The sequence below is a fragment of the Bos mutus genome, chromosome 2, assembly GCF_027580195.1.
Source record: "Bos mutus isolate GX-2022 chromosome 2, NWIPB_WYAK_1.1, whole genome shotgun sequence".
Taxonomy (NCBI): domain Eukaryota; kingdom Metazoa; phylum Chordata; class Mammalia; order Artiodactyla; family Bovidae; genus Bos; species Bos mutus.
This window is the reverse complement of record NC_091618.1, coordinates 101194122-101206284: the sequence shown is the minus strand read 5'-3', so window position 1 is coordinate 101206284 and position 12163 is coordinate 101194122. Positions and strand designations below refer to the sequence as shown.

General features: G+C 35.8%; 1 protein-coding gene across 2 annotated transcripts in view; it reads right to left on the bottom strand.

Moving 5' to 3' along the window:
- The window catches only part of SLC4A10 (solute carrier family 4 member 10), a 247679-nt gene extending 236945 nt beyond the window's left edge, over positions 1-10734 (bottom strand). For both annotated transcript variants that reach the window (XM_070380872.1, XM_070380873.1), the window contains exon 1: positions 10654-10734. In XM_070380872.1, coding sequence (XP_070236973.1) covers positions 10654-10734 — 81 coding nt within the window. The remainder of the gene's footprint in view (positions 1-10653) is intronic.
- Positions 10735-12163: the final 1429 nt, after the last annotated feature.

Sequence of the window (12163 nt, the reverse complement as noted above, 5' to 3'; positions counted from 1 at the left end):
TACACATGGACATCACCAGATGGTCAATACCAAAGTCAGATTGATTATATTATTTGCAGCCAAAGACGGAGAAGCTCTATACAGTTGGCAAAAACAAGACTGGGAGCTGATTGTGGCTCAGATCATGAACTCCTTATTGCCAAATTCAGACTTAAATTGAAGAAAGTAGGGAAAACCACCAGACCATTCAGGTATGACCTAAATCAAATCCCTTATGATTATACAGTAGAAGTGAGAAATAGATTCAAGGGACCAGATCTGATAGAGTGCCTGAAAAACTATGGATGGAGGTTTGTGACATTGTATAGGAGGCAGTGATCAAAACCATCCCCAAGAAAAAGAAATGCAAAAAGGAAAAATGGTTGTCTGAGGAGGCCTCACAAATAGCTGAGAAAAGAAGAGAAGTGAAATGCAAAGGAGAAAAGGAAAGATATACCCATTTGAATGCAGAGTTCCAAAGAACAGCAAGGAGAGATGAGAAAGCCTTCCTCAGTGATCAGTGCAAAGAAATAGATAGGAAATAGTAAATGGGAAAGACTTATACACCTCAGTGAATATAAATTCCTAATGGTGTACAAAGTGACTTAGACTATATGTTTACACAAACATTTCATACTAATTACCCATTTGGATATTCAACAAAAATTTATTAAATAGTTATGGTGTGCCAGGAACAATATTAGTGCTGGTGTGAAAAAGTAAAAGACATTTGGCCTTTGAAACAGCTCAGAGTCAAGACAGGAAAATCAATGGATTCAATACTGCATGTACTGGGCTTCATTTAAGGTAAATACTAGAATCCATAAGAACACATGTAAAAAACATCTAATTCACTCTGAAGAGATGAAGGAATGTTTCAAAAGGAGGCAGTGCTTAATATAAATAAATCTTGAGACAAAAGAAATAGTTAACCAGGTAAAAACAAGTGAAATGAGGGGCTAAAGACATTACAGGCAAAGAGAACAGCATTCTAAAACGTTTGAGAGAGCCTGTCTCTAACTAGTAGAATTTAGAGTGAGTTTAACTAAAAATGGCTAAGTTTAAATGTCACTTCCTCATTCCTCAAAAAATTAAAAATAGAACTACCATATGATCTAGCAGTACCACTTCTGGGTATGTATTTGAAGGTAATAAAATAACTGTCTTAAAGAGGTATCTGCATTTCCATGTTCACTGCCACACTGCTGACAATATCCAAAATATGGGAACAATCTAAGTGTATATCAATAAACGAATGAACGGAGTAAATACAATGGAATATTATTTAGCCATAAGAAAGAAGGCAATCTTGCCATTTGCAGTGAAATGGATAAAGCTTGAGGGCACTATGCTAAATGAAATATGTCACAGAGGGGAAGATAAGTATTGCATGTTCTCACTTATCTGAACTCCAAAAATTATTAAAGTAATGGGGAGCCTTAGAATGAATTTAAGTAGGGAAATATCTGTTCCTGGTTTCCATCTTAGAAAGAATACTCTGGCAGCTGATTGGTGAATAGGCTGCTTTGGAGATGAGCAATGGGAAGAAAAAGAAATATCAATTAAGAAATGACTATAACAGTTCAGGTGAGAAATGAATGTGAATTCACACTGAGGTCAAGACAATGGGGAATGGAAACAAAAGGTAAATTTTGGACTCCTTAGGAGAAACATTCTGCATAACTTGGTGAGTAACTGGACCTATAATTGGGATTAAAAAGTTGAGAATTATTATTAGGTAATCATGCTAGGAAAAACAAAGAGGTTTCTGAAGATAAAATAATAAGTTTTGCTTAGGATATACCAAGTTTGAGATATTGACAAGATAAACGAGCAGAGATGCTATGTCTGGAACGCTAGACAGAGGTTAAAGTGCGGATTTAAGGTACAGATTTGCAAGTCATCACCATGTAAAGCAGCCGTTCTCAATTTTGGCTGCCCATCAGATTCACTTGGAAAGTTTCTTGCAAATATAAAAACATGGATTATAAATCCATAGATTTTATTTAATACTTCTGAAGTAAGCCTAGAGTATCAGTATTTTTTAAAAGCTAGACATTTGATTTTGATGCATAATGACAATTAAGAATCACTGGTGGGTAATTTAAGTCATGAGTATAGATTAGAATTAAGGATTTCAAACAGCACATTGTCCAATTAGGGGAGATCTAGAAGAAATTATCAGAAAGATTATGATAATAATAACAACTATAATTTATTGAGTACCTATGGTAGAAACTGTGCTGAAGACTTTACGCGTGTTATTTGCAGTAAAAAAGAGATAGAAGAGTGAGTGGGTCATATGAGACTTGTCACCCTTCTTCCATGAAGTCTCCCACAGCACTTTCAGTTTACCTTGATGTCTCTCGTCTCAATTTGGCATTTACAATATATGAACTTATACATGGCTATTTAAAATCTAATTTGAATGTATATAGCTCTAAGCCATATACATAACACAGTAGTTAAGAGCAAGAGCTCAGTTAGACCTCCTGGTTTGAACCCCATATCATCCTATCTTTTGTAGGCAATTTTGATCTTAGACAAGCTATTATATATAATATGTGTGTATGTATGTACTGGAGTGGTGTGCCATTGCCTTCTCCAGTATGTATGTATATATGGGTGTTATTGGGTGGTTCAGATGGTAAAAGCATCTGCCTGCAATGCAGGAGACCCAGGTTCAATCCCCGGGTTGGGAAGATCCCCTGGAGAAGGGAATGGCAACCCACTCCAGTATTCTTGCCTGGAGAATTCCATGGACAGGGGAGTCTGGCAGGCTACAGTTCATGGGGTCACAAAGGGTCAGACATGACTGAGCAACTAACACACTATACATACATATGTACTAAATATGTGTATTTATGTACACATGTTATAAATATAACATTATATATGATACTTTACACATACTAAAATGTAAATTCCTTCCCAGGTGAATCTAGTGGTAAAGACTCTGCCTGCCAATGCTGGAGACGCAAGAGATAGGGGTTTGCTCGCTGGGTCAGGAAGATCCTGGAGGAGGAAATGGCAATCCACTCCAGTATTCTTGCCTGGAAAATTGCATGGACAGAGGAGCCTGGCAGGCTACAGTCCATGAGGTTGCAAAGAGCTGGACACAACTGAGCACACACACACACACAAATTCCTTCAAGTGATGGATTTATTTTATATCTTGTTTATCTTTTGTAGCTTTCTCCTCAACTTTACCTAGTTTAGTGGGGACTAATTTTAATAAGCAATATTTGTTAAGCTAGGCACTGTTTCAAGTAATTTACTTATACTAATTCATTAATTTGATTGATTTTCATTACAAGCCTAGAGATTAGCACATTAGTATCCTCATTTTATAGACGACAGTACTGAGGAAGAGAGAGATTAGATAACATTACTAAAACAAACTATATCTGTAAATGGAGGATATAGGATCTAAACAAACAGATCCAGCTCCATAACTCTGGCTCTTAACTACTGTGCTATACTACCTCCCTCCACACTACACAATAGACTCAATAAATTATTATGAGTTTGAATAAAATTTTGACCAAAAAAAAGGAATGGCTCGAAATAGATAATATGCATTTATATGCAGCATATTTTGCATTTCAATATTTCATGAACCAAGTTCTGTTGCCTTTTACAAAGAGAAATTTGATCAAAGATTATTCAATTGTCTTTTTAACTTATTTATATTCCTGTAGTATGATTTTCTAAAAGACTTGGGATAAGGAAAGGATCATTTCAGTAAATGTCTTTTATCTGTTTTTTAAGGAGGGCTTTCTGGCGGTTCAGTGGTACAGAATCTGCCTGCCAATGCAGGAGATGCAGGAGACATGAGTTTGATCCCTGGGTCAAGAAGATCCTCTGGAAGAGGAAGTGGCAAACCACTCCAGTATTCTTGCCTGGAAAATCCCATGGACAGAGGAGCCTGGCAGGCTATATAGTCCATGGAAAATAAGTATTGACAATTTTCTGGGCCACTACCATATGTATAGCTATTTCCCAAGGCAACGTGAAGCCAGAGGATTAGTAAGAACAACTTCATAGGAACTTCTAGAAAAATGGGTTTTTCAAATAATGCAGTATTCTACAGAAAGGAACTGAGTATTCTCAATTACATGGGTCTGCTATTGCTCTAAATAAAGGGCCAGAAGAGCAACAGTGTCTGGTTTCATTTTTACTCACACTGTGGAATTCCATGTTTACTTCCATCGTTTATATGGATGATGTACTAAATAAGAGTATTCAGTTCCAATTTTTTCAATTCCCTTGCACAAATGCTATCCTCCTGATAACAAAAGTCACATCTCAGATGTCACACCTAAGGGAGATCTGCTCTTGGATGTTACCCAGCCTTTTTGCTAACCTCACACAATACTAAATAAGTTCTGGTGTATGGAATAGAAAATTTATAGACGATATTAAAGGTATTAGCAATGACACTTACTTTATCATTGCTATATTAGCAATAAGCAGAGCTTAAATATCCCTGTAACTTCCATGATTATCAGTAGCAATTTCTCCTTCCAATTTTTCCTAAGACAAAGTCTTTATTATCCAAATATTCACCATAGTGACATGCATATTCATTGTATTAAAATGATCCTTCTAGATTGTCCTTGGTCTAGGAAATGTCTAAAATAAAGCCAAAGCTAAAGCTGATTACTTAACAATAAAATGGAGTTTACATCAGGGACAAGCAGGAGGTCTCTTAGGGTCTGAAATCTAGGACTCCTGAGTAGTTGTGGACAGACCAAGAAATACTCTCACGTGCAACTCTGATAGAGAATTTGATTAAAATCCTTCATTTTGCTTCTACCCCCTACCTTGTCTACTAACTACTAAATCTACTCAGGAATTTAATTTTCATTTTCAAAGTCTCAGGAGGGTTAGAGCTCTGAATATGACTGCAAAATATAGGTGCTGTTTTTTTTTTTTTATCTTTTATTTTATTTTCTCCCAAAAATAATTAGTTCAGCACAGAAATGTTCTCAGTTTAGAAATTCATAATATAACACTCAAGATTCTACATTATCGGGTCCCAACAAATCTTTTCTTTGATAGTCTGAGTTACCCGACTGGGCTATAGACCAAAATGAACCATTCCATACTACTCAAACATATTATTTGCTTTCTGTCTCCCAACTTTTGCTCATGTTATTTCCTCTACCCAAAATGACCTTTTTCCCGTCTTGGCCAGTCTTCAAGGTCTACCTCATATGCCCCTTGTCATACTTCCCCAACTCCTCTTCTAGCTTTTCTTTCTCTCTCCTCACTTAGCTTGAAATATTCTGCCAGCTGAACTCAGCAGAATGATTTATGCCTCTTTCATCTCATTTTTGAACCTCTATGGCACTTACTACTTTCCACATCCTGTTATAGTCATTTGTATTTAGTGTTTATGATTCACTGTCTATGATTTCCTGACGGCAAGGACCTGTTGGTCTTTATATCCTTGCCCTGTACTGCGCTTACTGCAATACTACAGGGTTTTGCACGTTTGGCTTTTTGTTTACTTTAACAAATTGCATTGTGCTGAAATTTGATCGGCAATTTGATTGACCTTGTGCCAATTCAAGGGAAATAGCTGCACATTGAGAAAATTGCTCAAGAGAAGAGAACTAAAATGCAAAAATGTCACAAAATGTAACACAAGATTACTTAAGATTTAGATTTAGGTTTCATCCAAGCACCAAATTACACATGTGTACTTAGGAGTTTGACAGTTTTTAAGCACATTGATGTCTTTACATTAAATAAGCATCAGTAATTCAAAATATTATACTCTATCAAACAGGAACTTGAACTGCTGTATTCATATATAGTATTGTATTTATATTTCATTTTAGTCTTTCATCTAGAGTATAAATTTTCATTAACAAATAAAATTACTAAAACAAGCTATGTATAAATATGAGTGAAGAGTCTTCATCAAGGATATTTTTTATGATTTAAAAAATAACTCAGGTCATTAAACCTAAGCTCTATAACCTCTCTATTATTTTATTTAAACCTTGATTTTTACTCCTTAATTTTAATCTCTAACTAGTATTTTTTAAAAAAGACCTGATATTGCTGTTAAGCTTTCCCAAAGACTCAGTAGTCTTCTGTTATGAAGTGTTTTTAGCTGAATTTCTTACTTGCTAAGAAGAATGAGGGTGAGAGGTCAAAATTAAACTCACAATGACCATTACCAATAGCTCATCCTAGCTCTAAGCATTTATATAATAATGTCTGCCACTAAGTAACATTGGCAGTAGTGTGCTTAGTATATTTCAGAACTCATAAGGTGATTTACATGTCTTAACTCATTTGACCTTCACAATTCTTTGACACAGGCACCAGTACTACGTCTGTATCACACTGAGGAAACTGAAACCCAGAAAGGTTAAGTAACTTGCCCACAATCATATAGCTGGTAAGTGGTGTAGCTAAGACTTGAATCTAGTGATCATGGCAGTCTGGATGCTTAACTACCATACTATACAAACCAGAAGAACTTGTAAATAATTTTCTATTGCTTTAATTCAAGAAAATAAGCATTATTGGACAGCATGCACCAGCCTGGGATTCCAGAGAAATAAGGTTTTTGCATCTTCTCTACCCACTTCCCTTCATGGCAAATAGATGGGAAAACAATGGAATCAGTGAGAGATTTTATTTTCTTGGGCCCAAAAATCACTGCAGATGGTGACTGTAGCCCTGAAATTAAAAGATGCCTGCTCCCTGGAAGAAAAGCTAAAACAAGCCTGAGTGAGTGAAGTCACTCAGTCGTGTCCAACTCTTTGCAACCCCGTGGACTGTAGCCCACCAGGCTCCTCCGTCCATGGGATTCTCCAGGCAAGAATACTGGAGTGGGTTGCCATTTCCTTCTCCAGGGGATCTTCCCGACCCAGGGATTGAACCCAGGTATCCCGCATTGCAGGCAGACGCTTTAACCTCTAAGCCACCAGGGAAGGAAAACAAGCCTAGACAGCATATTAAAAAGCAGAGACGTTACTTTGTCAACAAAGGTCTGTAAAGTCAAATGTATGGTTTTTCCAATAGTCATGTATAGATGTGAGATATGGACCATAAAGAAGACTGAGTGCCAAAGAATTGATACTTTTGAACTGCGGTGTTGGAGAAGACTCTTGAGAGTCCCTTGGACTGCAAGGAGATCCAACCAGTTCATCCTAAAGGAAATCAGTCCTGAATATTCATTGGAAAGATTGATGCTGAAGCTGAAACTCCAATACTTTGGCCACCTGATGCGAAGAACTGACTCATTGGAAAAGACCCTGATGCTGGGAAAGATTGAAGGCAGGAGGAGAAGGGGACAACAGAGGATGAGACGGTTGGATGGAATCACCAACTCGATGGACATGAGCAAGCTCCGGGAGATGGTGAAGGACAGGGAAGCCTGGCATGCTGCAGCCCATGGAGTTGCAAAGAGTCGGACACGACTGAGCAACTGAACAACAACCCACCTCCATGCTGCTTTCAGCCAGCACACTGGTATGAAAGAGAAGAGAGTTGTGCATGGATGTCCAACAGCCAGATGGTTAAGGTCTACTTCCCTACTAGTTCCTCCCAGTCCCCTTCCTCAGAGCCTAAGGTAAATCCTATCCTCCCCAATTTATTCAACAGACTCCCCAAATGACCCTGACCTACCTAGCATCAAACAGTTCAAAACTTACAACTCCTTACTTCCAAAATTTAATCCCTATGAAATCAAAATCCCCTTCCATAATAACCTATATAGCTCAGTCGGTAAAGAATCTGCCTGCAATGCAGGAGACCTAGGTTCAATTCCTGGGTCAGGAAGATCCCCTGGAGAAGGAAATGGCAACCCACTCCAGTATTCTTGCCTAGAGAATCCCCATGGACAGAAGAGCCTGTCAGGCTACAGTACATGGGGTCGCAAGAGTCAGACACAACTTGGTGACTAAACCACCCCCAAACTGGAATTACACAAATTTGGTCACATCCCTGTTTTGAAATGATTGTTGGGGTCCCTGCTTCTGCATGCTGCCAATATTTTTGCTCTCAAATTGGACTATGGCTTATACAATGTACAAGGCTGAAACTCCAATACTTTGGCCACCTCATGCGAAGAGTTGACTCATTGTAAAAGACCCTGAACCTGGGAGGGATTGGGGGCAGGAGGAGAAGGGGACAACAGAGGATGAGATGGCTGGACGGCATCACCGACTCGATGCACATGAGTTTGGGTGAACTCCAGGAGTTGGTGATGGACAGGGAGGCCTGGCATGCTGCGATTCATGGGGTCACAAAGAGTCGGACACAACTGAGCAACTGAACTGAACTGAACTGAATTTTATTAACAGTTTATAATGCCCTAATAAAAATAATTTTATTATAAAAGAAGTTAATGCAGTTATAAAAATTATATAATGCTTGATTTTATAGTTTGATCCAATCTTTAATGTCTCTAATACCAAGAGATTTACATGAGGAAAAAAGAATTATATGTAACTCATCCTAAGGTTCACCAATTAATAAATTAGAACTGATAGTAGCATACCACTTTTGAAAAGTCAATTCAAAATATGAGCATAATTCATTATGTACATTTTCTCATAATCTTGGAAACAGGAAACAACTCTTTCTTTTCCGTATTCCTCTCAACACCAAATACAATACTGTGCAAATGATCAGCTTTCACATAATGCTCACTGAATTGAACAATTACCCAAATAGTTGTTTATAGACAGCTTACCTTTAGAAATCTTTACAATGTATAATGAAATGCACATATAAAATGGTACCAATAAAGGCAACCATTACAAAAAGAAGATGACCAATTGTTACTGAGCAGATTTACAATCAATTTCACCATTCTAAAGGTCAAGATCATCTTGCTGTACAGGAAAAAGATTGACATTATATTAAATGTCTCTGACATTCTAACTAATATTTACTTTTTAATGTTATATACTCTGACATAGCAACAGAGAAACACTTTTCTCCACCTTGTAAAAGAAATGAGACTAAGACTGTAATTTTTTCACCTTACAGAACTATTGAGATATCCTTATTTAAGTGTCACTGAAGAAAGTAACTAAAAACCTTTATTGTTTGGTTCTTTTAAAAGGTCACAAACACAGTGAAAAATCTAGCAGAATGTTGTGAAACCAATACTTAGAGGAATCCCAAAGCAATGCCAAGAAACAGAATGTACTCATAGTGACTAATACATGCAAATACTGGAAATAAATTCTAACAGATTAAACAGGTTTTGTAGCAACTAAAAGGTATATTCAAATCATTCCAAAATTAATCAAGCTTAAGAATATGGCAAACTTCCCTGCTAATAAGAATCTAAGCAGGCTAAGTAGTCTGAATAGCATATAAAAAATAATAGTCAATATCAGTAAGTATAATTTTTAGTGTGCTTTAATTAAAAAGGAGAAACTGACCCCTTAACTGAATCAAATCACTGTTTCAGATTTCCATTTTAGTCTTTGATAAGTATATTCATATTTAACACAACATTTTACCTTGATGGGGTATTAAACCCTAATCAAGCTATGGAATCATGAATACAAAACTATCTTCTGAGAAATGCTACAACATTTTCTCTGTTTTTGTTCATTTAATATGGGATGCCTTGGCAAGTATCTGCCAGGTCCCCTAATACTGAGGCAGAAATATGTGTAATAAAAAAAAAAATTCCTTCAAAACTTGAATGTCAAACAGAGGCAAGGCTTCTTATCCAAGCATGTAACCCTGAGGATATGCTATAAAAAAACAAAGTTAAATGCATTATAACATGATAGGTGAAAATGGTTTAAAATAAATAGCAGAGTTTCAGAATAAAATGAATATATAAATCCAAATTCTTTGATGTGATGATTTTCTATTCTTTGTAGTTAACATGTTTAATATAATTAAGTCTTTCATTTTGAAAATGAAAGTAAGCAAAAGTAGAATATCTCTGGATCAAAAATCTTAAACAAGCTTATACGTCACTGGATTTCTTTGTAAAAAAACAAAGAAAAAAAACAGATTTATTATCTGCTTTAATCTATAAGCAGTGCCTTAGCAGAAGGAACCAAAGCATCATTACGTCAATAGATCTGAAATATAATTAAAAGCAATGCCTTTTAAAACAATTTAGATACTGAAAGATAATTTCAAGAAAATAGCTCAGATGCTGATAAACATAATTCTACTCATCACAGTTGGGTTGCTATGTGTGGTTGCACAGTACAGTGGCAGTAACATCTATTTCTATGCTTAAGAAATCCCAGATAAAAAAATTTAATATGTCACTATATATAAGCAGCTAGCTATGGTGTATACTTATCAGTATGAAAGATTTATGCTATTTTTATCATTCAAAATAAAAGCTGCAATTTGACTGTATTCAGGTTTAATCTGGAAAAATCTGTAGAGCCCAAAACCTTGCCCTTAATCACATACAAAGGATCTCTTTCTTTACTTCCCACTTCCCCATAAAAAGCTAAAGTAAACACAAACTTAAAACACACACACATTTCTAAAACTCATATTGTTTATCTGGCATCTATTACTATAAATATTACTTGTTCGAATATTCTAAAGAGAATCTAATAATAAACAATTACATTGATTAATATATTCTAAATGAGCTAGAAAAAGCAGTAACTCTACAATCTAACAGCATCATCATAATTCATGAGGTCATACCTGATGACTTAGAGATTGAAAAGACTCACAGGTTCCAGACTGCATGACCTTTCTATTTCCAGAGATCCCTAAAGATTGCATTTCCTGTCTTACAAAAGATAATCACAGCCACCTCTATGTCTCAGCATCTTCAGGGCTAGTGAAGAAAACATCAAACAGCAGATCTGTCCATCAGTATCTGTTTAAGTCATCATGAAAATATCAGATCTCATATGCTGTTTATCATCTCCCCTTTGCAGTTATAAACACTGCGTATTAAGAGAGGATGACACAGTTGTATGTGCTGAAGCTGCTAATGCTGTCTGAAAACAGTAAGCTTACTGCTTAGAGCAATTCTGCATCATCCAAACAGAGAATGAGTCACGTCTTTCAGGTTTCCCACTTCTGATACTATAAAGATTTCAGGTGCCCAGGAAAGTTTGAATTTTTTGTCATTTCTTTACAAATAAGCAATGTTCTATTTAATTAACTGTCCAATGCATCTGTTGCCATGTTAAAGTGTTAGTTCTTAATTATTGGGCAATTTTCTCCACCTATGACTAAGCTTTAATGATTTAAGAAGCAACATTGTACTCTCTCTTAAAGGACTCTTTCTTCCAAACCATGTGTATCATCACTTATCCAACCCATCAAAATTAGAAGTTCCTAAAAATGATGAATTTTTCTTCTGGAAATCTTTGATAATTGTGTATAATAGCAGATAGATAAATAAGTAAGTGCATATTCACTTTTTAATTCTCAGGAACTATTTTTATTTCATATCTTTCAGACCAACACACTTCAAATCAAAATAATTTTTATACTATTAATAAAAGGTACAAAATCTCCTATAGAACTTAATATGCAAAACACAAAATGCTATTATGAAATTCCAAAACTGCATGGTTAAATCTAAATCTAGGAAATTAAACCTATGTTATTGGCATTTTTAGTCATTTTTCATTGCATATTATTTGTGTTCATTGAGATTCTTATAATGCTGTCTTTTACCACAACAGAGTAGAATTAAGGAATTTTAAGATTAATAAAATACTCTGATGATAGAAAACTGATATCCTCCAAGATTATAAATGGAAATACTTTCTCTTTACCATGTTATAAAAGATCATGTTTTAGAAATAAAACAAAGACTAAAATTATATTTAATTGAATGTAAAATTAGGACACCAAATATAACATATTACCCTAAAAGAGTCCTCACATTATATATAGCCTGAATTAATGAACACTTTCTTTATATAGCTCTGAATGCTTTATGTGTATACCTGTGATATAAACTAAATGAAATTTAATGATAGCTAAAAGTACTATACAGAAAATGTTTTTTAAGTGTAAACTAATTACAAACCCGGAGAAGGCAATGGCACCCCACTCCAGTACTCTTGCCTGGAAAATCCCATGGATGGAGGAGCCTGGTGGGCTACAGTCCATGGGGTCGCTAAAAGTCGGACACGACTGAGCGACTTCACTTTCACTTTTCACTTTCATGCATTGGAGAAGGAAATGGCAA